General features: G+C 41.0%; 1 protein-coding gene across 11 annotated transcripts in view; it reads left to right on the top strand.

The window, feature by feature from the left end:
• LOC104925370 (neurexin-2-like) overlaps nt 1-21,432 on the top strand; it is a 151,382-nt gene that overhangs the window by 104,979 nt on the left and 24,971 nt on the right. The window contains exon 1 of one of the 11 annotated variants that reach the window (XM_019253164.2): nt 14,056-15,761. The exons of the other annotated variants lie outside the window; for them this stretch is intronic. Within the exon in view, the coding sequence (XP_019108709.1) occupies nt 15,437-15,761 (325 nt within the window). The 5' untranslated portion in view covers nt 14,056-15,436. Of the gene's footprint in view, nt 1-14,055; nt 15,762-21,432 lie in introns of those variants that run through there. 11 annotated transcript variants of the gene reach the window in all.

Raw genomic sequence — 21,432 nt, 5'->3', positions numbered from 1 at the left:
GGCCAGGTCTTTAACGCTGCAACCTTTTCCGGATCGGTCTCCACTTCCCGCTCTGAGACCACATGCCCCAAGTACCGGACTGACAGAAGTTGCGGAGAAATTGCGGTGATTGGTTAAAATTGCAACACTGCCCTGAATTCACGGGGATTCACTGAAGTTGCGTTGAAGTTGCAAATCGCAACATCATAAATTCCTGGAGGGTCTGTGTTATGGTATCATTTACGGTACAGTCAGGCCTGACGCCGATTACCACTACTGCGCATGTGTGTAGGGGTGTGTGTGGAAAGGCAGACGCGGCAGTGGAAGCTGCAGCCACAACGTAACCTATTTCTAATATTAAAAAAGACGAAAAAGAACATATCCTACTTCTCTCGTATTCGCCAAGAATCGCGATTAATTTTTTCTGTCAACCGATGCGAGTCGTCACGCATTTGTACCGATTTTTAATCGTGTCACGATGTATCGTTACATCCCTAGTAAACGATCCTTGATTTTCCTGACCATCTTCATCTCCTCCTCGTCATCCGTCTCCGGGAACTCGTAGATTTTGATTTTGTGCTCCTGGATTTCTTTCATGATCTGTTTCTTGAACTGTTGACACTCCTGGCTGGCTCGCCACTTGTAACCGGCGTCTCCAGCTAAGTGGGACCGATAACTAATTTAGTCAATTACTTAAAACTGGGCAATATCAGAATTCTAGGTACGACTACGGAGCCTGAAATAATAAAAGGTCAGCAGAGACTAGAGAACACAAAACAGGTAAGTTTAACATGTATATATATTGTACAAAATCATAAACAAACATTTACACTCCCTGCCTATCTAAGTTGGCTTCCTTAGTGCACAGGCGCATGATAATGGGCCCAAAATAAATAATTTTCAAATTGTCCCTCAGCAGAATTTAAAGAAAATAAAGCTGCTTCCTTCAGTCCATGAAAGTTGGTGATGTGTGTGTATGTTAAAGTATGTATGTTCTCTTCACTACCCGGGTAGGTTTACGTGTGATCTTATCTGGATTTTAAACAGGGAGATGGGATAGTGATGGGTCGAAAGATGCCACGGCTGGCCACACCAGGCTCTCCGTCCGGTCACTGCTGACTCTATGGTTGGCTCGCCACTGACCGTCAGGGTCAGGTTCAGAAGATCTCTCTCTAAAAAAAACAATCTATGCATACAGTACAGAATGCATTAGTCGCTATTACCTCATTTCTGTTTAAATCCAATCAACTTATCGCTATCATTTAAATGTCAAATCAAGTAATAACCATTTGTAAAGGATATAAATATTATATTCATTATGTAAATGAATACATACGCGATTAGCATGCGGCTAGCACGATTAGCGATCTTTTATAAACATTTAAAACCACATAAAACAATCTGAATCCGTGTCTATATGATACCAAACACTAAACATTAGGGTCACAACTCCGATTGGTTTTATAAGAATTTAGATAAGAACAGTACAAAACGGTATACGTGCTCCCGTCGCTCCTCCTCCATCTGGGCTAGAGGACTCTTGGTTAGCTGTCCCTTGGTCTTATTGTTGTCCACACCGTTGTAGGTGACTGCAGCAAGCTTCCTGCTAGCGTAGTTTTCGTAGTGAACATTGTTTGTCACATCCTTCAGGTCTTGCATATGGGTCCTGATCAGCATATTGCTGAGTCTGATTCATTCCATAGACTTGCAGTTGCTTCTCCCTTTGACCTGTACACTCCAGCTAATACCAGAATTCCAATGTAAGCATGCAAGTCAGTCTGATCCAGTGGCTTCCATTTCTCTTGAAATACACGCCTCCCCTCCAAGTTGGTCATGTCAAGTATAATCCTCTCTATTGGTGGGGATATGAAGAGCTGAAATGCTGATTGAATATCATCAACTCGTGTGACAGCAAATCTTGTAGGACCGGGAGTCATTTTGATGACATTGGAAGATGACAGTCTGCCTCGGCTTTGGTGTGGTGATGTTGACCATTTTATATTACCATCTTTAGATGCCCATGTCCCCTCTGTGGATGATGATTGCTGCATTCCTTGGTTTTCATCTGATGGAGAGACAACGGCAGACTCGTCCTCTGAATCCTCCTCATCGTAGGAAAATTGACAATCTGGATCATCAATAACATTGTCCTCGGTCTCTGAAAGATCTTCTGTCTCTGAAATATCTTCCTCTGCATCACTATCCCAGTTCAAAATCTGTGATAAAGCTTCTTCACATGTAAACCTTCTGGAGCTCATTTTTGGTGTGTTTGTCAGAGAGATGACATGAGAACACACGGGACTCACACAGGACGCGGATCAGCAGCGGAACGGCAGTGGAGCGAGCCGGCCGTATTCACGCTAGATCACGTGAGAATCCTGGACATACCCGAGACCCCGCGATAAACAGTGTATAAAAAAAACAACAACAACAAACAGCTGACTTTGCTTCTCCGACGTGGAGGAGATTATAAAAAGCATCTGTTATGTCATAAATGATTGTGTGTTGTTCCACTTCAACAATTAGTCTCTCGTTGAGACCCTTTGATTGATCTTTGATCACCTGGTGCCACTGGTCATGACGTAACGTTGATGTGAAGTTGTAAAAAGCTACATGAACTGCGTATTGTGTTTTATTTTGAAAGGGGGCGGAAGTTTATTACGTTGATTCAAGGCCCGGTTTCCTGTCTGGTGCGCAGTGCTCTGTTGAAATTTACGAGGTTCAGCCGCGGCTCGCGGTAAAAATAGGAATGAAAGGAAAGCTCGCGCAGTGGCGCGGTGAGCCGCTTTTGGGACGCTCCTGGACCGCGCCCTGTGTGAGTTGGCCTGAAGGACAAGGGAGAGAAAGTACCTTCTCTACACACACCTGGGTCTCTGGGTCTGAATGGCTATTCAGAGGCAATCAAAATACAAATAATTGGGCACTCAAACATGTTTATTTTGGATTTGAACAGCTACTTACCCACATTAAAGTGTCTGGGTCAAAATGACCCGCAACATCATCTTTGTATACAAACTCTGCACAGACATTCCCCTACACATCAAAGTGTCCAGATTTTACACATCAGTTCATGACCCTAGATGAGGAAAAGTCACAAAATTTCATGAAGTAAAAGAAAGGATAACCACTACTTTGGTCAACACAAAAACTGAAATGGGTCAAATTGACCCTTAACATAATACAAGGGTTAATTTAGTTGGTATGGGATTTTATTGTTTTCTATCCCTCAGAGGATATTTTCATACCAGTCTTTGGCAATGTCTCCAGCGGAAGAAAGAAAGCGCGAGTGTCTCTTAATTGATTCACAGTGGCGTATGTACCACCCTCTGGTGGAGTAGAGCAGTGTTTCCCAACCTTTTTTGGCTTGAGTACCCCCTGAGCCTTCTTGTCACTTCAGGAGTACCCCTCACACATATATGCGTTGAAAATTCTCAAAAAAAATAGAGCATAACACAGCGGTTATAGATGAAAATCATTTTATTTAATCTTCTTAAACTGAACATAAACTTGTCAGGCTCTCTCTCCTTCTTTTTTAGCATCAACTTAATGCAACATAAGAATAAAGAATATGTTTTCTTGGAATAAAAATAATTGATGAGCAGGATATGATATTGCTGAGAATATTTAGGCCTAGGCCTATCATCTTGGAAATTGTAGGCCTATTAAATAAATTAAAAAATTTGTAACGCCTTCTTCAAAAAAAATAAAATAAAAATAAATCTCCCCATGCGCTGCGTACCCCCTGCAGTACCTCCGCGTACCCCTAGGGGTCCCCGGTTGGGAAACACTGGAGTAGAGGACTGCACTCCAGTAACCTGTGTGATGACGTGCCTGCCTCATTGACCTACCATGCAGACAGCCAGGCAAACTACCGGTTGTCATTTCCAATGAGTCAGATCATGACATTACCATCCCAGCCAAGACTGTGATTGCAGACCTCAGTGCAATTCAGACCATTCTATCTGACAAAGACTGTGACAAAGCCATCTGAATCAGAACATTCCAAGACAGCTGACCTAGCCTTTGACTTCGGTGAGTCCCCGGTCCCTCCAAAATGGAAAGACAGAATCACTCGGAAGCTGAACAGCATGCCGGAGGTCTTTGTCCAGAACGACACTGACTTTGGAAGGACAGACAAAGTCAAACATCACATCAAACTGTCCGATGAAACGCCATTCAAACTCAGAGCTCGGCCGATACACCCACATGATGTAGAAGCTGTTCGTCAGCATCTTCAAGAGCTTCTCGACGCTGGGGTGATTCGTGAAAGTGATTCTCGATGTAAACATCACTGCCTTTCTTCCTTTCCAGGAGACATTCTGAGGTTAGTAAGCTCAGCTCAACAAGCAAATGGAATCTATTTTTTTCCTGCGCCATGTGCAGCCAACAATATGCAGCACTCTGTCACATGCAGAGTCTTTTCAGCAGAGAGTGCACACACAGACTGCAGTCTGCCAAGACGCCAGAGTTGCTAAAAAAAAAAAAACAGTGGAAAATCATGTTTAATCAAGGTGTGAATCTGGAGGAGAAAATGCTGTGTGAGTAAAGCTGTTCATCCAGAGGCCATCCTCAAAGCACTGAATTCTGATCCTTTTGTCAAATGTACCATGCCTCATCTAGCATTCATGTCTCTCCTCTTTTTTCACAATAGATGTCAACATAAGTTAAAAACAACAACAAAGTAATCAATGTGCAATTCTTTTTCTGTTTCTAACTGATGATTCTCCAGTTTATACATATCCTTATGTCTGTTGATGGAACCATTCTGCTTTCCTCTGCCTTCATGTTTTGCACCTTCTCTTTCTCCTCTTTCCTTTGCACTGCCTAAGCCAGGCTTATTTTAGGTGCTGTCATTTTTGGTCTAATGAAATCAACCAAAAATCACAACTGCAGGCCATGCCTTCGAGAGGATGCTTTCATTATGAGTAATTAATCTGAAAGTGCCATGATTAATCCTGCTATTTTACCCCCTGGAGCAATACTGGATGTCAATGAAAAACCTTCTCTCCCTGAGAACAAACAGTGCACATTTAGGTTTCTTTAAAAACACTGTACACGTCTTCTCACATCATGTTATTTGCAAGTTTACGCACTACCTGAGTAATTTTTGTACAAAGAACTGTCAAACTTTTCTGTTCATGGTGTACAAACTATATACTATTCCATATATGCTAAAATAATTTGATTATGTAAATATGTTCTGTCAAACTTCTTAATAAGTGGATAAAGGAGTTATGTAAAATTCAGCCTGTAGGGAAATATAAAAATGCAAATCAATGGAACTGTTGAAGTAGCGAAATCCAAGAGTCAGTTAGATTGATTAGAATAAAGTTCATCATCAAATATATCAATATAATATAAATAATTAATGCAGACTATGTAGATTGAGAACCAAAATGTTATTTTAGGGCTTGTGCCATTAATGACAAATTAAAGTTTGTTCTTATTTTTGTACAGAATAATTAATATATTGGATGTTTCTTCTTTTTTTTTAAATTTAATACACATTTATGTATATGACAATAATTATCAGTTATTAAAATATGTGTTCATACAAGGCAAGGCAAGGGCAAGGCAAGTTTATTTGTATAGCACAATTCGTACACAAGGCAATTCATAGTGCTTTATAGAGGCAAGGAAAAACATTTGACATTAAGACAAGCAATAGCAATAGAAATAAAAAAAAATTAAAAAGAGAAGAAAATTTAATTAAAAACATCAGAATGTCATTTAAAATCATTAAAATAGCAAATTTGAAAACAATTTAAAACAATAAACGAATCACTGGATTATGATTAAAAATTCTTTAAAAGTTCTTTAAAAGAGCTCAGCCATAAGCACGTGAAAATAGAAAAGTTTTTAACCTGGATTTAAAAGTGCTAAGAGTTGGGGCTGATTTCAGTCCTGCTGGTAGTTTGTTCCAGTTGTGAGCAGCATAACTGCTAAATGCTGCTTCACCGTGTCTGGTTTGAACTCTGTGCTCCACTATCTGACCTGAGTCAGTAGATCTCAGAGCCCTACTGGGTCTATATTCTACTAACATTTCATTTATGTATTGTGGGCCTAAACCATTCAGTGATTTGTAAACTAGTAGCAGAACTTTAAAATCTATTCTGTGGCTAACTGGGAGCCAGTGTAAAGACTTAAGAACTGGGGTGATGTGTTCTGATCTCTTTGTTCTGGTCAAAACTCGAGCTGCTGCGTTCTGAATGAGCTGCAGCTGTTTGATACTTTTTTGGGGGAGTCCAGTCAAAAGACCATTACAGTAGTCAAGTCTACTGGAGATGAAAGCATGGATCAGCTTCTCCTGATCTGTTTGGGACATAAAGCCCTTAACTCTGGATATGTTCTTAAGTTGGTAGAAGGCTGTTTTGGTGACTGATTTTATGTGACTGTTGAAGGTCAGATCTGAGTCTATCAACACGCCAAGGTTTCGGACTTGGTCTTTAGTTTTTAGAGACAGTAACTCAAGGTGTTTACTGACAGCAACCCTCTTCTCTTTATTGCCAAAAACAATTACCTCAGTTTTTTCTTGATTTAACTGAAGAAAATTTTGGTTCATCCAATTTTTGACTTGCTCTAGACAGTTACACAATGACTCTATAGGACTGCAGTCATCTGGGGACAGCGCAAGATATATCTGTGTGTCATCTGCATAACTATGATAGTTGACATTAGAATTCTGCAGAATTTGACCCAAAGGCAGCATATATAGGCTGAACAAAAGGGGTCCAAGAACTGACCCCTGAGGAACCCCACATGTCATAGCCACTCGATCTGATTGATTACTTCCAATGGTCACAAAATAACTCCGCTCCTCCAAGTAGGACCTGAACCATTCTAGGACTGTTCCACGGAGTCCTGCCCATGTTTCCAATCTGTTCAGCAGTGTGCTGTGATCCACAGTGTCAAACGCAGCACTGAGATCCAGCAGGACCAGAACTGATACTTTGCCTGAGTCAGTGTTCAACCTTATGTCATTTAACACTCTAATAAGAGCTGTTTCTGTACTGTGGTGAGCTCGAAAACCTGATTGAAATTTGTCAAAAAGTCCACTGGAGTTCAAGTAATTACTGAGTTGATTAAAAACCACTTTCTCAACAATCTTGGCTATAAAAGGAAGATTTGAGACAGGTCTGTAGTTGGTTAACTTGAAAGTATCCAGCGTTCGCTTTTTTAAGAGTGGCTTGATGGCAGCTACTTTTAGGGGTTTAGGAAACGTGCCTGATTGAAGTGAGCAATTTATTATTTGCTGCAGATCTGTTTGGACAGATTTTACAATAGCTTTAAAAAAGTCAGATGGCATTGTGTCAAGACAGCATGTCGATGATTTAAGATGCTGAACTGTTTCTTCTATGTTTTTTTGATCAACTGTATTAAATTCTGACATCACAGTTGATTCATTCCTAGGCGGTTTTAGGGATTGCGTCACTTTATCATTTTGTAGATTTGTGTTGATATTTAACCTTAAAGATTTGATTTTTTCATCGAAAAAGTGAGCAAATTCATTGCATTTTTCTTTTGAAGAGAGTTCTGAAACTATCTCTTTTGGGGGGTTTGTAAGCTTATCAACTATAGCAAACAGAGTGCGAGTGTTGTTGATGTTTTTATTAATAATTTTAGAGAAGTGTTGCTGTCTAGCCTTGATTAACTCATGGTTGAAATTACTGAGACTTTGTTTGTAGAGGTCGTGGTGAATTTGGAGTTTAGTTTTTCTCCATTTACGCTCTGCTTTCCTGCATTCTGTTTTCAATGCCTTTACCATCATAGTGTTCCTCCATGGTGATCTCTGTCTACTCAAGGTCATCTTAGTTTTAATAGGTGCAACAGCATCCATGACATTTGAGATTTTCCAGTTGAAATTATCCAGGAGTTCATCAACTGTCTCTGCGCTCACAGTTGGTGACATTGCTATAGCCTCCATAAACTTAGCACTAGTATTCTCGTTTATGTACCTTTTCCTAACAGACACAGAGGTTATCTGAATGTTTGGAATTATCTGTAAGTCAAAGAACACACAGAAATGATCAGAAAGAGCCAAGTCCTTAACAACAACAGAAGAAATGTCAACACCTTTAGAGATAACCAGATCTAGAGTGTGTCCCCGAGTGTGTGTGGGCCCTTTGACGTGTTGGACAAGGCCAAAGGTGTCAAGTAGAGAACAGAAGTCTTTGGCATTAGTATCCATGTTGTTGTCTATGTGAATGTTAAAATCCCCAGTTACGATAAAAAAGTTGTAGTCAGTGCAGATAACTGACATCAGATCAGCAAACTCATCAATAAATTTTCCTGAGTACCTTGGTGGTCTATAAATGATTAGAAAAAGGACTTTTGGATCACCCTTCATTAAAAAACAGAGATATTCAAAAGAACTAAAATCACCAAATGTAATGTCCTTGCACTGAAATACTGATTTGAAAATGGCAGCAACACCCCCGCCCTTCTTGCCATTTCGACTCTTACTCATAAAACTGTAATTTGTTGGCGCTGCCTCATTAAGAATGGTAGCACAACTACATTCAGTCAGCCATGTTTCACTAAGAAGTAAAAAGTCTAGATTATAGGTCATAATCATGTCATTTACTATCAGTGGTTTGTTGACTAGTGATCTGATATTGAGTAGGGCTATCCTTGTGGGGATAACAGGAGACACTGGTAAGTTTCGTGGTTGACATGCTATACTCAGTAGATTGGCAGATTTAAATGAACCCTTTTTATTTCTCATCAGTTTAACCACTTTTCTGTTACCTGTCATCACAGGGATTGAGAAGGGTATCTGAACTCCATAGGGCCCTGACTTTTCCTGGTGAAGATTATTTATATCAGTATTGCAGCCTGGACCCGGCACATATCAGTCAGACTCACAGATATGATGATTCAAAGGAGGTGGGGGGGCTCGGTGACTTTTAGTCGAGTGTTGTTTCCGAGGTGGAATAGGTGGGGCTGGACGGTGTGGTAGCTTAAGGGGAGAAAATAGGGGATTTTGGCGTGGTGTTAATTGGATTCCCATATTGACAAGACTCTTCATCCTGTCTGTGAAATCCAGAAGTGGGGAGTCGTCCAGACTGAATGGAGAGAGTTGGGGGCTGGGTGGGGTCTGGGGGGGTGGAGGTTGAGTGTCCCCTGTTGGGGCTGGGGGAGACTCCACTTGTTGGGGTGAGAATAATGATGTTGCCGGTTCTTTCTGGGTCTGCTGTCCTCCCTGTTCAGTCCTAATCTCAGCGCCCTCACCAGAGCGCCGCCTTATCTGTTGTTTTGGATTGTCTTGTCTTTGGTCCTTGGCAGTGGCTGCTGGTGTCTGACGCAGAAAATAAAAAATGTTGGAGCTTAGCAGCTGTACTCCTGATTTGTTAAGGCAAAATCCATCTGCCTTAAAGAGGTGCCTGCGTTCCCAAAAGATGTTGAAATTGTCAATAAAGTTTATTGATTGAGTAGCACATGTATCTTTGAGCCATCTGTTTAGCATCATCAGCCTGCTGAATCGCTCATCTCCTCGCCGAACTGTTGGTAGAGGTCCACTGAAAAACACCTCAGTATTTAGGCATTGGACTCTCTTCATCAGATCAACAAAGTCCCGTTTTAATACCTCCGACTGTTGCTTCACAACATCGAGGGCTCCTGTGTGTATGATGAGTGATTTAACTGTTGGATGATCAGTAGCAATCTTCAGGATCTTCTTTGAAATATCAGACACCATATCTTTGGTAAAACAGAGTACTTTGGTGTTTTTCTTGCTGCAAAAGCGTTTTATCTCACCCACAGCTCCGTCACCCACTATCAGAGTTTCAGGCCCAGTCGTTAGCTCTTTCTGTGGCCTTTTAGCATATGATTTAGCTTCATACCTTTCTCTTGTGCTGGAAGATGAGCTTTCTTTTGGGGAGTCAGGATTTTGGGAAAGTGGAGCAAATCTGTTCTCTAGTAGAATCCCTGTGTCTTGGGGCAATTTGCTCTTTGTTTTTGTTGTACTTCCAGTCCATGGTTGTTTTCTCCTTGGTAGCGGGGTTGAAGATGCATTCCTGTTTGATGGCAGTGCAGGCCACTCAGTGTCATCATGAGTCTCCGGGTGCTGGGTTCTGCCTGTTAACCGTCTTCCCATATCTGAGGGAGGCAATTTGTGATGCCTGGGCTTTGCACCAAGAGAGTTCCAGAAAGGAGTTGTTGATTTAGTGGCATTTACACCTTGCTCCTGCTGCATCTTTGTGGTGCTAATTAGCTTTCTGTTAGCCTGCTTTTTCTCACTATTATGAGACATTGGCAGAGTGGTTTCATTCCCACATTGTCCATTTACCTCCACGTTCACTTCGAGCCGATGAATTTTAGTTTCCAGTACTGCTATCTTCTGGAGCAGTTTGTGGTAATCATCCGTGGAAAAGGGAGGCATCTTGCTGCTAATTAGCTTTTGTTAGCTGAGCTCCTCAGTCCCAGTCACGATAGTGCAGGCTTGTGCTGCTGATAGGCCACGCTCACAAAATAAAACAGATTAAAATAAAAGTGGCAGCCTTCGGTAACTAAACTCCCAGTGATATAGGTATCCAGGATCCGCTTTCCAAAAAATTGTTTGCAAAAGGAAAGGATTACAATAATAGAAAAAACAGTAAAGCAGAGTAAAGCAGAGAGCAAAAGAGTGAAGTGTCTGCACTGAAGCAAGGTCTGCAGGAAAGAAAGTCAAAACTTTGGACACACATTCTCATTCAGTGTTTTTTCTATATTTTGTATATTCTCTACATTGTAAATAAATACTGAAGACATCAAAACTATGAAGAAACACATATGGAATTATGTGGTAAACAAACCAGAATATGTTTTAAATTTTGGACCACTCAACTAAGTAAAGAGAAACTTAGTCCAGCATCACTTTAAAACATGAAGGTCAGTCAGTCCAGGACATTTCAACAACTTTGAATGTGTCTTCAAGTGCAGTCACAAAAACCATCAAACACTCTGATGAAACTGGCTGTCATGAGGACCGCCCAGTGAAAAGAAGAGTTCAAGTACCATCAACATTTGAGAGGAGAGTGTGTGAATCAGGCCTTCATGGTCAAATTACTGCAAAGAAATCAAGAAGAATAGAACTGCTCGGGACAAGAAACAACATGAATAGACATTAGTCCAGTGAAAATCTGGACTCTGAAAAGTTGAATAGACATTAGTCCAGTGAAAATCTGGACTCTGAAAAGTTAAATCTGAGATGTTTGGTTCCAACTGCCATGTCTTTGTGAGACACAAAGAAGGTGAACAAATGATATTTATACCCACTGTGAAGCATGGAGTAAGAGGTGTGATGGTGTGGACATGCTTTGCTGGTGACACTGTTGGTGATTTATTCAAAATTCAAGGTGCACTGAACCAGCATGGCTTCCACAGCATTCTGCATCTGGTTTGAGCTTAGTGGGACCATCATTTGTTTTTAACAGGACAGTGCCCTCAAACACATCTCATGCTCTATAAGAGTAATGCATCACCTGGCCTCCAGGATCACCTGACTTAAACCCAACTGAGATGGTTTGGGATGAGTTGGACTGCAGAGTGAAGTAAAAGCATCCAACAAGTGGAAAAATATTCCACATGTTGACCTCATGAAACTGTTTGAGAGAATTTGTAAAGCCGTCTTCAAAGCATTTTTGTTTACTACATAATTCCATATGTGTTATTTCATAGTTTTCATGTCTTCAGTGTTCAGAATGCAGAATAATAAAAATAAAGAAAAACTATTGAATGAGAAGGTGTGTCCAAACTTTTGACTGTACAGGAATGCATACCTTTATGAACTCTGTAACTCTAATTGACATAAAATAGCTAAAATTAACTAAATGACTGTGTTCTGTTTTTTTAAATTGTATGCAAAACTCTGTAAAATTATAGACATTAGCTGTAAATTAACAACTAAACTGTAAGGGTTATTTCTCATTCTTCATCTGGCAACACCCTGTGAGCAAAAGCATGTACATGCCAATGAATCAGACAAAAGTAAAAATGTGTAAGGGTCAAGTCGGGAAACAATGTAATGCAGGGCGGCTGAGGCTCAGGTGGTAGAGCGGGTTGTCTGGTAATCAGAGTGGTGCTTGTTTAAATCCTGGCTCGTATCCGTGTGAAAGTGTTGTAAATGCATGTTGAGTGGTTGCTAGATAATGATACAGCGTTTAATAATTTAAAAGAGTGTTTCTCAGAAAATCCATGACTGATCATTTCTGTAAATGTAGAGTTTTGACATTTATTTGAATTATGATATTTAACTTTAGTTTTACAGTTTTTGTTTGGCAGCTGCTGCTGACAATCATCTGACATTTGTTTGCAACCTTTTATTTTACAATGTATCCTGAGGTGTGTCTCAGTGTGTTAGTAGGCAGAGCGGCATGGGATGCCTATCTTCTTAAATAACCAAAGGCAACACAAGGTTACAATCACCCAGCCTCTCCTGCTTCTTGTTGTTCAGATAGCACGGCCTTCATCATGTTGAGCAACCCTCAAGCACGTAAATTGATTAATGCATGCCTTTCATTCTAGACAGCTCTCACCAAGATATCATCGCTGCCTCGAAAGAAGCTCACATCCTGGAGTGCCTGACAGTTCAAGTCACCGGCTATAAATCATCCCTCTCTCCAACTTCACGTAATCAGTCTTCACTGTTAGGCAAATATTGGGGATGAAACACTGGTTTTAATTGTAATTGGTGGAAATGGCTGATTATATATTATTCTATTATATTATATTGCGAATTATGCTTGTCATTGCATCGCCACACCAAATGATCATTACTGTTAATGTGTCTGTATGTTGAAGTCAGGCAGAGCTCTGCAGCATCACAGCTTTCTGTTTGAGGTGGCCTGCATGTCCCAACATTAAGATTTACTGAGAAACACAGGAGAGAGGATGCACATACAGGATTTATGAAATCCTAAATCTCCATGTGACGCAAAGTGAAAGACAGATGTGAATTATTTTTTCTGCTCGTTATACCAACAGATGAATACCTACACGCTGTTAGGGCACTTGCCATTCCACAGTGTTATGCGCTCACCCCTCCTCTGTTCTTTTTGTTCAATCACTACCCCACAGAAACCCCACACCCACCACCCACCCCAGCTTGAGTAATGGCCTGCGTCGACTCCTTGTCACTATGAGAGGTGGTGCTGCATGGCTTGCCTCTGTCCTCCTGTTTACATGCGTGTCCTTTCAACCAACTAGGCAATCCCAGCTGATATCTCTATCGACCGTGATTTAGCTGATACCGCTGCAGTCCCCCTTCCTCTCTCCTTTATTTTCTCCCCTGCAATCTCTCTCTCACCTCCACTCCCTCCCCACTCGGTCTCTCCGTTCACAATGATGTGTTCCTCCTCGCAAGTGTCACTACATTCCAATTTATTTTACCATCACATTTCCCCCCCAACCCTCCCCCCAAACAATAAAAAATAAATAAATAAAATTGGGCAGCTCTGAAACTGTCAGGATACCTCTGAACTCACATCAGCCATAGCTTGGAATAAGTTGTGCATGGTTAAGCAGCATGAGAGCGGAGAGTGACTGAGCTCTCCAACAGAAGGGTGACTTGTATACAGATATGAGGTGAATACATCAGACGGAAGGGATTGGGCGAAACTGATTTGGAGTGTAAAAACAGCAATGCAATGCTTGGAAGGAAAAGAAAGGGTTGAAATTGAGCAAGAGCTTTATTTCTTCAAAATAGATTCCACTCCACCGTCTATAGCTGCCTCAGACTACGGTAGTGAGCCATGTTGACAGGTATTTGTGTTTCTATCATTCATGCGCTCTCGACTCTTTATGTTAGGAGCACGTCCCCTTGTGTTCATTCTGTAACAGCTCTGACAGCTCACCTAAATCAGGCTCCTCCTCTGCAGTATGATTCCTGCGTGTTACTGCCAGGACCTGCGCCCAATGCGCTGGGAATCTGTAGCATGTATTTATTCAACATAACCCATTTTCTTGCCTCACTATTTCCCTGCATGTCAGAGCCGCGGTTGCCTGTTTTTTCTTTCGCTGTCTCTTCCTGTCTCTCCCTCCCTTCCCTCCCTCCCTCCTATCACTACCCCCCCTCCATCCCTCCCTCCCTCCCTCCTCACAGACTCACAGACTTATCAGACGCACACACACGCACACAAACGCACACAGAGGCACATGCTGTGCCTTGCTGGATCAGAGCCTCTGCTTTCTGTAGGGCTCATTTATCTTGTGTTCATTAGAGCACAGCTCCAAGCCGAGGTTATTTACTGTCCTGGAATTTCAGCCATCCGGGATTCATCATGATACGACATTGCTTTTTAATTAGCATAATTTTTGCTGCGGCAGTCCAAGGCAACATCTCAGTCTCTGCCATCCGAGCCATCTCATCTGAAGAGAATCACCTGCCCTCCTCCAGAGACAGACACTCGCAGCTGTCGTGCTAAGGCGTCCGCAGTCAGAGGCAGCACAGGATCTGGACGAGAGAGGAAAAAAAGGGGGGAAAACGGAGCAGCAGTGAGAGAAGAATGCAGCAGTAGTCCTTTTTTTTTCTGCGTGAGACTGAGCAGGTGGAGCACAAGAGACGGATCATACATTCATCTGAAATAGAAACACTTGCGCTACGGCTGCATCATTCTGGTGGATCTCTGCCACGCCAGAGGTTACCGTTTAGTGGATGTGCTGCGTCTGTGAGAGAGTGAATGAGGAGCTACTGAGAAATTATTTATTTATTTTCTGGATTTTCTCCTTTACCGTGCTGCTGCAGATACTGCTCCCTCTCTCTCTCTTTCTCTCTCTCTCCCTCTCTCTTTCTCTCCCTCCCCCTCCCTATTTCTGTTCTCTTCCCTTTCCCTGGCAGAAGGGGAACAAAAGCGCTGGTTCCTGCATCACCCTTCACCGCTGCATCTTCCCTTGCACATATTTTTTCCTTCATCTCGTTGTCCTTCCTGCTTAACAAAATGATCCAGTTTCCCAAGGAAGCGTGTTGTGTTTTCTACTGCGGTGAAGGAGCACTCTTCTTAGTGGGCAGGCTCAGCTGCCCTCAAGCTCTACCTGTGGGCGATGGAGACTCTTATCAGAATTCTTGCCACATGAAGCTCCGTCCTGCCACTTTTCATGCCTAAATATCAGAGCTGAGCAACATGCCTTTTTGAAATAATGGGTGGATTCATCCCCATTCTTTAGTTGGATGTGTATCTTTTCTGCATTTTTGGATACAGTAAAGAAGAATGTGCACTGGGATGGTTTTCAATGAGGTTTTAACACAGGGTTTTTTGTGCAGTAGACATCTTGTCAGGGCAAAATCTTAACCAAAAACAGATACATTGGTTGCTCTTCATTTTATTCCTGCTAGGACATTAATTGGATTTTTGACTGCTTGCTTGAAATCCATCTTTGGTTATTTTTTCTCACATATTCAAAGGCTTATTTTTTCATGATCTACTAACTCCCCAACCAAACTGAGGGATAATGAAAGAAACTGGCCCGAATTGTCACTGAGATGCCCTGTGGTCTTCAAGTTGAACTGTCAGATGCCAAACTTTGGCCAAATTGTCTGTACCAGGCCTATGTGGATCTAATATACATGGGTAGACTCTTTGCAGCCACCCCTGTTCTTGGACAGAGGAGCCTAGGCATGGGCCTAAGTTATTGCTCCAGACTAGCCCTCTGGTTCGCCTTGCTTACTGTACTCCCCATCCAGACTGGAACAGCACGTGTGTCTTCTAGTCTCAGCACCACGCACCATGTCCACCATTTTCACAATAAGCATGGCACAGTTCCTATTGCCATCAACAGGATGCCTTTTCTTACCAGAGGGGGTCATGGTAAGACATTTTTTCCAGCATTCTCAACTTCCCGTTTGTTGCCGCACTAATGCATCCTTTTGCTCTGATTGAGCGCCAGTGGTCAGGAATAATAACAATAAGATACGAGCACACTTTGCTCTCTGACATATGTGTATCTGCAAGTTTGGACACTGAATAGCTAAGAATGGTTTCGTTGATATACACTGATGGCACCATCTGTGGCTGTCTCGTGACATACAGAGGGATAATGGATCCTTTGCAAACTCTGAATTTGCAGCAGCCTTTGTGCAGAATTAAACCTCCATTAGTGAGGTCATTGTTTGTTTAAGTAGCATTATGAACCCCTGTAATGGAGCTGGTTTTGTGTCAAAGGTTATTTCAACAATACACAGTAATTAATGGTGCGTCACAACGTAAAGCAATTACACGTACATAGGCGATCTCTTTAGTTTTCGTTGGGTACTTAGATGTAGAGCAATCCAACTTCTACTTCATATAAAATCTGTTTTGATCATCTGCTCTACATTGTGCAATTTTGTAAGATAGGGAAGAACATGTTCAACCGAGGGATATGAAGTATTGACCTGTCCTCAATAATCTAAATCAAATTGGCTATGCTACTTAAATAAGCTCCTTCAAAGCGCACGGATCAGAGCCAGTGCTCTCTTTTATATTGCACTTTGAAATTTCTGTCCTAAGACTCACTTTTATGTCCCATAAAAGGAGGCCTGATGGATTTGTAGTGTCTTTTTCACAGCAGCAGTTTTGTCAGTTGCAAAAGGGCCAAAAAATGTGATGAATTACATCTGCACTATTATAGCCATATCATTCTGGACCAGGCTTTTACAGGCACGGCAAGCCTGTGATCAAACGGCCTATAAAAAACACACTTCAAAGAACTCACTGATAAATTTTCAATTACCTCTATTGTAGATTTTGTACTGTAGGGTGTTCTGAAGTATGTGCTTCAGAGCAAGAAAATCAATTTGCTGCAACATTAATGATGCAGACAGTGCTTATGATTTACAAGTCATGTCCACAATGCCATATTGCATTGTGTAGAATGCATATGCAGGTATTGGTTAACACTGATTGCTGTAATATTCACTAGAGTACTGGGTTACGTAACTGATGTCACTGAAGCATAAATCATTTAAAACAAATTTATTTGCAAAATTATCTCAACTAAACTATAGTTTGGACATTTTCTGCACAACATGTGTGTGTGTGTGCCTCTGTGTGTGTGTCTGTGTGTGTCAAGGCTAGCCAAAGACTTCTGGGGGCCCATGGGCTATAGCTATTTATAGGCCACATACCCTGCTGCAATGCCTCACCATAAACACAGGTTATTGCATGTACTGTTACACTTACAGCGTTTACAGGATGTGGCATACACCCAGACAGGCTCAAGGATCCAGGTCACAGAATATAAAGACGTACAAAGCTATGATTAGCTGTGAATTGGCATTTAATTAAATGGTAAATGGACTGTACTTATTTAGCGCCTGTCTAGCCTTTTGACCACTCAAGGTGCTTATATCTCATTCACCCATTCAAACACTGACGGAAGAGGCTGCCACGCAAGGTGCCAACTGACCGTCAGTTTTAGAGCTAACCATTCATACACATTCAGACACCGATGGTGCAGCCTTCAGGACTAATTCGGAGTTCGTTATCTTCGCCCCACGAATGCCCCACGAATGTTCTAATTCTTTATGAAGGAAGCTGAGATGGCGCGTTTAAACCTTTTCACACTTCGGCAAGCAGCCTGGATCGAACCACTGATCATCTGATTAGTGGACGACCCACTCTACCTCCTGATCCACAGCCGTCTTATTCAGAGCTACACTGATTAGTCAGTTAATTAATTACTTGATCACCAGAAAATTATATTCATTGCTGATTCGTCACTGAAGTGATTTTACAGTCATTTTAGACAGTCAAGCATCCTCTGATTCCAGCTTCTCCAGTGTGAAGACTGGCCTAATTTCCTCTGTTTTATAACGCTGTGAACATAAAATGTGACAAACAAGACATCAGCTTGGACTGGGAAGTTGAGGTGACGTGACGATGAGATGATGATCACTATCTGATATTTTATAGACTAAACAACGAATGAATTAAATAATTAGCAGATTAATTGATAATCAGAGTAATTTATTGTTGTAATCTTTTTACAATAATTGCAATACAAATGTATTTGTATTGCAATTAATGTAATTACTGCTACACCTTTAAAATGTCCAGAAAATGTCACACTTCTCTACATCTTATGGCTCATTCTCCATAAATATACTTTTTTTGTTTTTATTCTTCAACATAATGATATGACATCTTTCCTTCCATGTAAAATATAATCATATTCTAAAATTTTAAGAAAATCTGTAAAAGCCCCAGCGTGCTTTTAATAATTTTGAGATTCCTTTTTCATTGTAGCTTCAAATTTCTTTGAAATTTCTATGTGAAAAAGGTTACAGTAGCAACAACATTCATCACTTTATTATTACTTTTGTTCAACTGAACCTCAGATGAAGAACAGTTAACCTCCTACATCGGCAGTTGCAGCCGCAGGTTACTCTGATCACAGAAAGCTGCAGAATATTTTCATTCGTGTTTTATTCCTTCTTGTGTCGATCTGTCTCCTCGCGCTCCGCAGGTCAAGATCTTATATAAACAAAGTCACATTTGTGACAGGCTACCTACGTGTCCCAGCTATAAATACCATGTGGTAGATTACATCCATCCTCTTTGATCTCCTCGCTCTTGGCATTTACCGCTCAGTACCGATCACTGTTTCGGTTACATATAGTTTGCACATTCAGAGGAGTAAAGCGCATTTAGTGTGTTTTCATGTCTGTCACCCTGTCTGTGACTTCATGGTCATGAGGACCATGAGATGAAAGATAAACTGGGACACAAAATAAATGCAGAGCTGCACTACTCAAGTAAAAGTACCAATAAAGTATTGCCACCATACTGACAAACAACCAACCAATAAACTGCTAAGTGCATGGATTGTGGGAGGAAGCCGGAGTACCCGGAAAGGCCCCAGTCAGCTGGGGGTTTCAAACAGGGAACCTTCTTGATGTGAGGCATCAGTACTAAGCACTGCAACCACCCCAAAATATCAATTAATTATCATAATAAAAGTACTTGTTATGCAAAAAAAAAAAAAAACATCCCTGCGACTGATATATTAAAGAAGTACTCATGGGGAATACAGATGACATCAGTTGTCACATTTTACTGTACAGCTAGTTGAATTCTGAAGGTGATGTTTAACATGAGACACAGCCATCAGTATAGTTGCAGATGCATGTGGGGGATGGTATTGTAAACGTGCCTTTGTGCGATTGTTCTTACAGGCATGAATACTTGAAAGCAATCTTCAAATACAGTAACAGGCGGACTTGAGGTTGATTGCATGAAGAATACATGGACACCAGCACAGTAGGGGAATTTATGGCAGTCTATTTAAAGACGTTACGCCATTTTACAGCGTCATGTTTTTTTCAGTAAGTCAGAAAGGACATTATAGCTCGCCTTGTTCTACCATTATATTATATTGTAAGCCTTAAATCTACTATTGTGAAGGAATGCAGTAATTTAATTGTTCTCCAGTTTATTGAAATATATATCGAAGCTCCAGAGGAATACTTTTCTACTATGAACATAACCTCACATATTTAAAGAAATTTAAATTCAACCTTCACTGAGTGAAGAAGAATCAATACAGTCCATTTCTAGGAAACCTCTATAGCTATTGTAAAGACAGAATTTATGATAGTAGTATCTAAAAAAGTTCTATTATCTATTTATTGGCCTTGTCAAGGGGCAAATCTGTGTCATGCATGTTCCTTTGTGTGCCGTATATAAGCAAAGTAGAGGAGCCTATTACAGTACAGCACTGCATGTATAGTCTGGGTTCTCAGAAATCAGATTTCTCATTGAATATAAAGTTTCCTGTTCTTGTAAAGTTAGAAATTTGACATTTGTAATCCTTAAGATTTCAGTCCAGGTTGTTTTGGCGACACCCGCGGTGACTATAATAGTAGCAAGTGCAGTTTAACACTACAGTAAATACTCCTTGAGCAGTTACTTTGGCAGAAATACACCACAGGAACAAATGGTGTATCTCTCTACAGCCCGATCAAACAAACTCACGCTGTTTTATTTGTGGTTTCATAATAAAAGCCACCCTGTGTTTTGTTTAGCACTTGAGTGCTTTTAATGTGAAATGAGCAAGAGCACTCCACCATTTTAGCATTGCACAGACTCGGTGCAGCAGAACCAAAAATATCATCTGTTTGTATTCCATCCATTCTTCTTTAATGTCAAAATCTGGTGCCTACATTACCCACATTGCAATTCGACCAATTCAGGTTGAGATTTTGGTGTGTTATGCCAGTATTTAATAGTGTTGCCTTAAGCCGCTAGCCTCAAGCAGAGATGAGAACTCCACACCTCCAGATTTTTTAGTTTCTTGTAGTCTATTCTAGGCAATTTATCAGACTTCACACAGCCTCTTCAGCAGCCGCAGCAGGCTGTATACACCTTTTTTCACATAGTACTCCTCAAGACTTGTAAACAGACTTTAATGTGTAAATGATGCAGACAATAAATAGCATCAAAAAAGGGGCTTTGACTGGATGAAAATCTTAATGATTTTCATTTTAAATGTTATACATCCCCAGTATACAACTCTATTTCTAATACAATTACAGATCACATAGGAGAACTGAAGAAAACATCAGCTATTTTTTTTACAAAGACATACAAACAACAAATACCTCAGAAACAGTGTAATAATGGTGTAAAAACTGGGACATATTTCTGAAAGGCTGTAAACATCAACGCCACAAGCATAATACTTAAGAAAACCTTGGGCCTTGTATTCGTGACATGAAAACCATTCTGGTGCATTTATGTGAAATGGCTTTGTGACCTTTGCAGTCGTCTGAAATTTGAGTGGGAGAAAACCTTAACGTTATTACAGAAGAAGGGGCCATTTGAGGCGCTCTGAGCGGCAGATGTTCAGTTTGAGAAGTGACGGCGTCGATACATCTTGCTGATGGGAGCAGAAACAGCAGTTCAACCACAATACAACTAAATCTGCATGTGCCAGCTGCATGTGTGGTTATTTAACGTTTGTAAGATTTTCAGAGTGGCTTTAAATTGGTCAAATTCATTTGATTTGACTGATATATTTGTGTTCAACGTAATGTTTGCATAAGTATATGATGCCACTTCCTGACGTAGAACATCAAATTTTAACTTGAAAACTGTATGTCCTCTCTGTCAGGCTTTAGCCTGCTCTATTCATTTCCATCATTTCACTGAGCTGTATTTAATAGACCGTGGCAATGTGCCTAAGATGTCATAAGTCAGATGACAATTCAAACTTAATATCTCTCCATATCTCTCCACTTCTGCAGCACTGCTCACAGTCTATCTGGCTTCATATTCTTCCAGTAACGTGTCCAGTCTCCGCAGCGGCCGGTTTACTGTACTGCAGTGGACACTTTACACTGCTGGAGGTTGACATGCCATTCAGAAATGTTTATTGCCCATCCCAGCCATATACAATTATAGGTGTGCGCAAGTATGGAATACATGTACTCTGCCAGCCGGGTTCATATTCACCAGAAAGGTTTTGAATGACTATATGGATGAGTAATTTACTGTTTGT

This window comes from Larimichthys crocea, chromosome XXII, assembly GCF_000972845.2.
Source record: "Larimichthys crocea isolate SSNF chromosome XXII, L_crocea_2.0, whole genome shotgun sequence".
NCBI lineage: Eukaryota > Metazoa > Chordata > Actinopteri > Sciaenidae > Larimichthys > Larimichthys crocea.
This window is presented reverse-complemented; position numbering and strand designations above follow the sequence as displayed.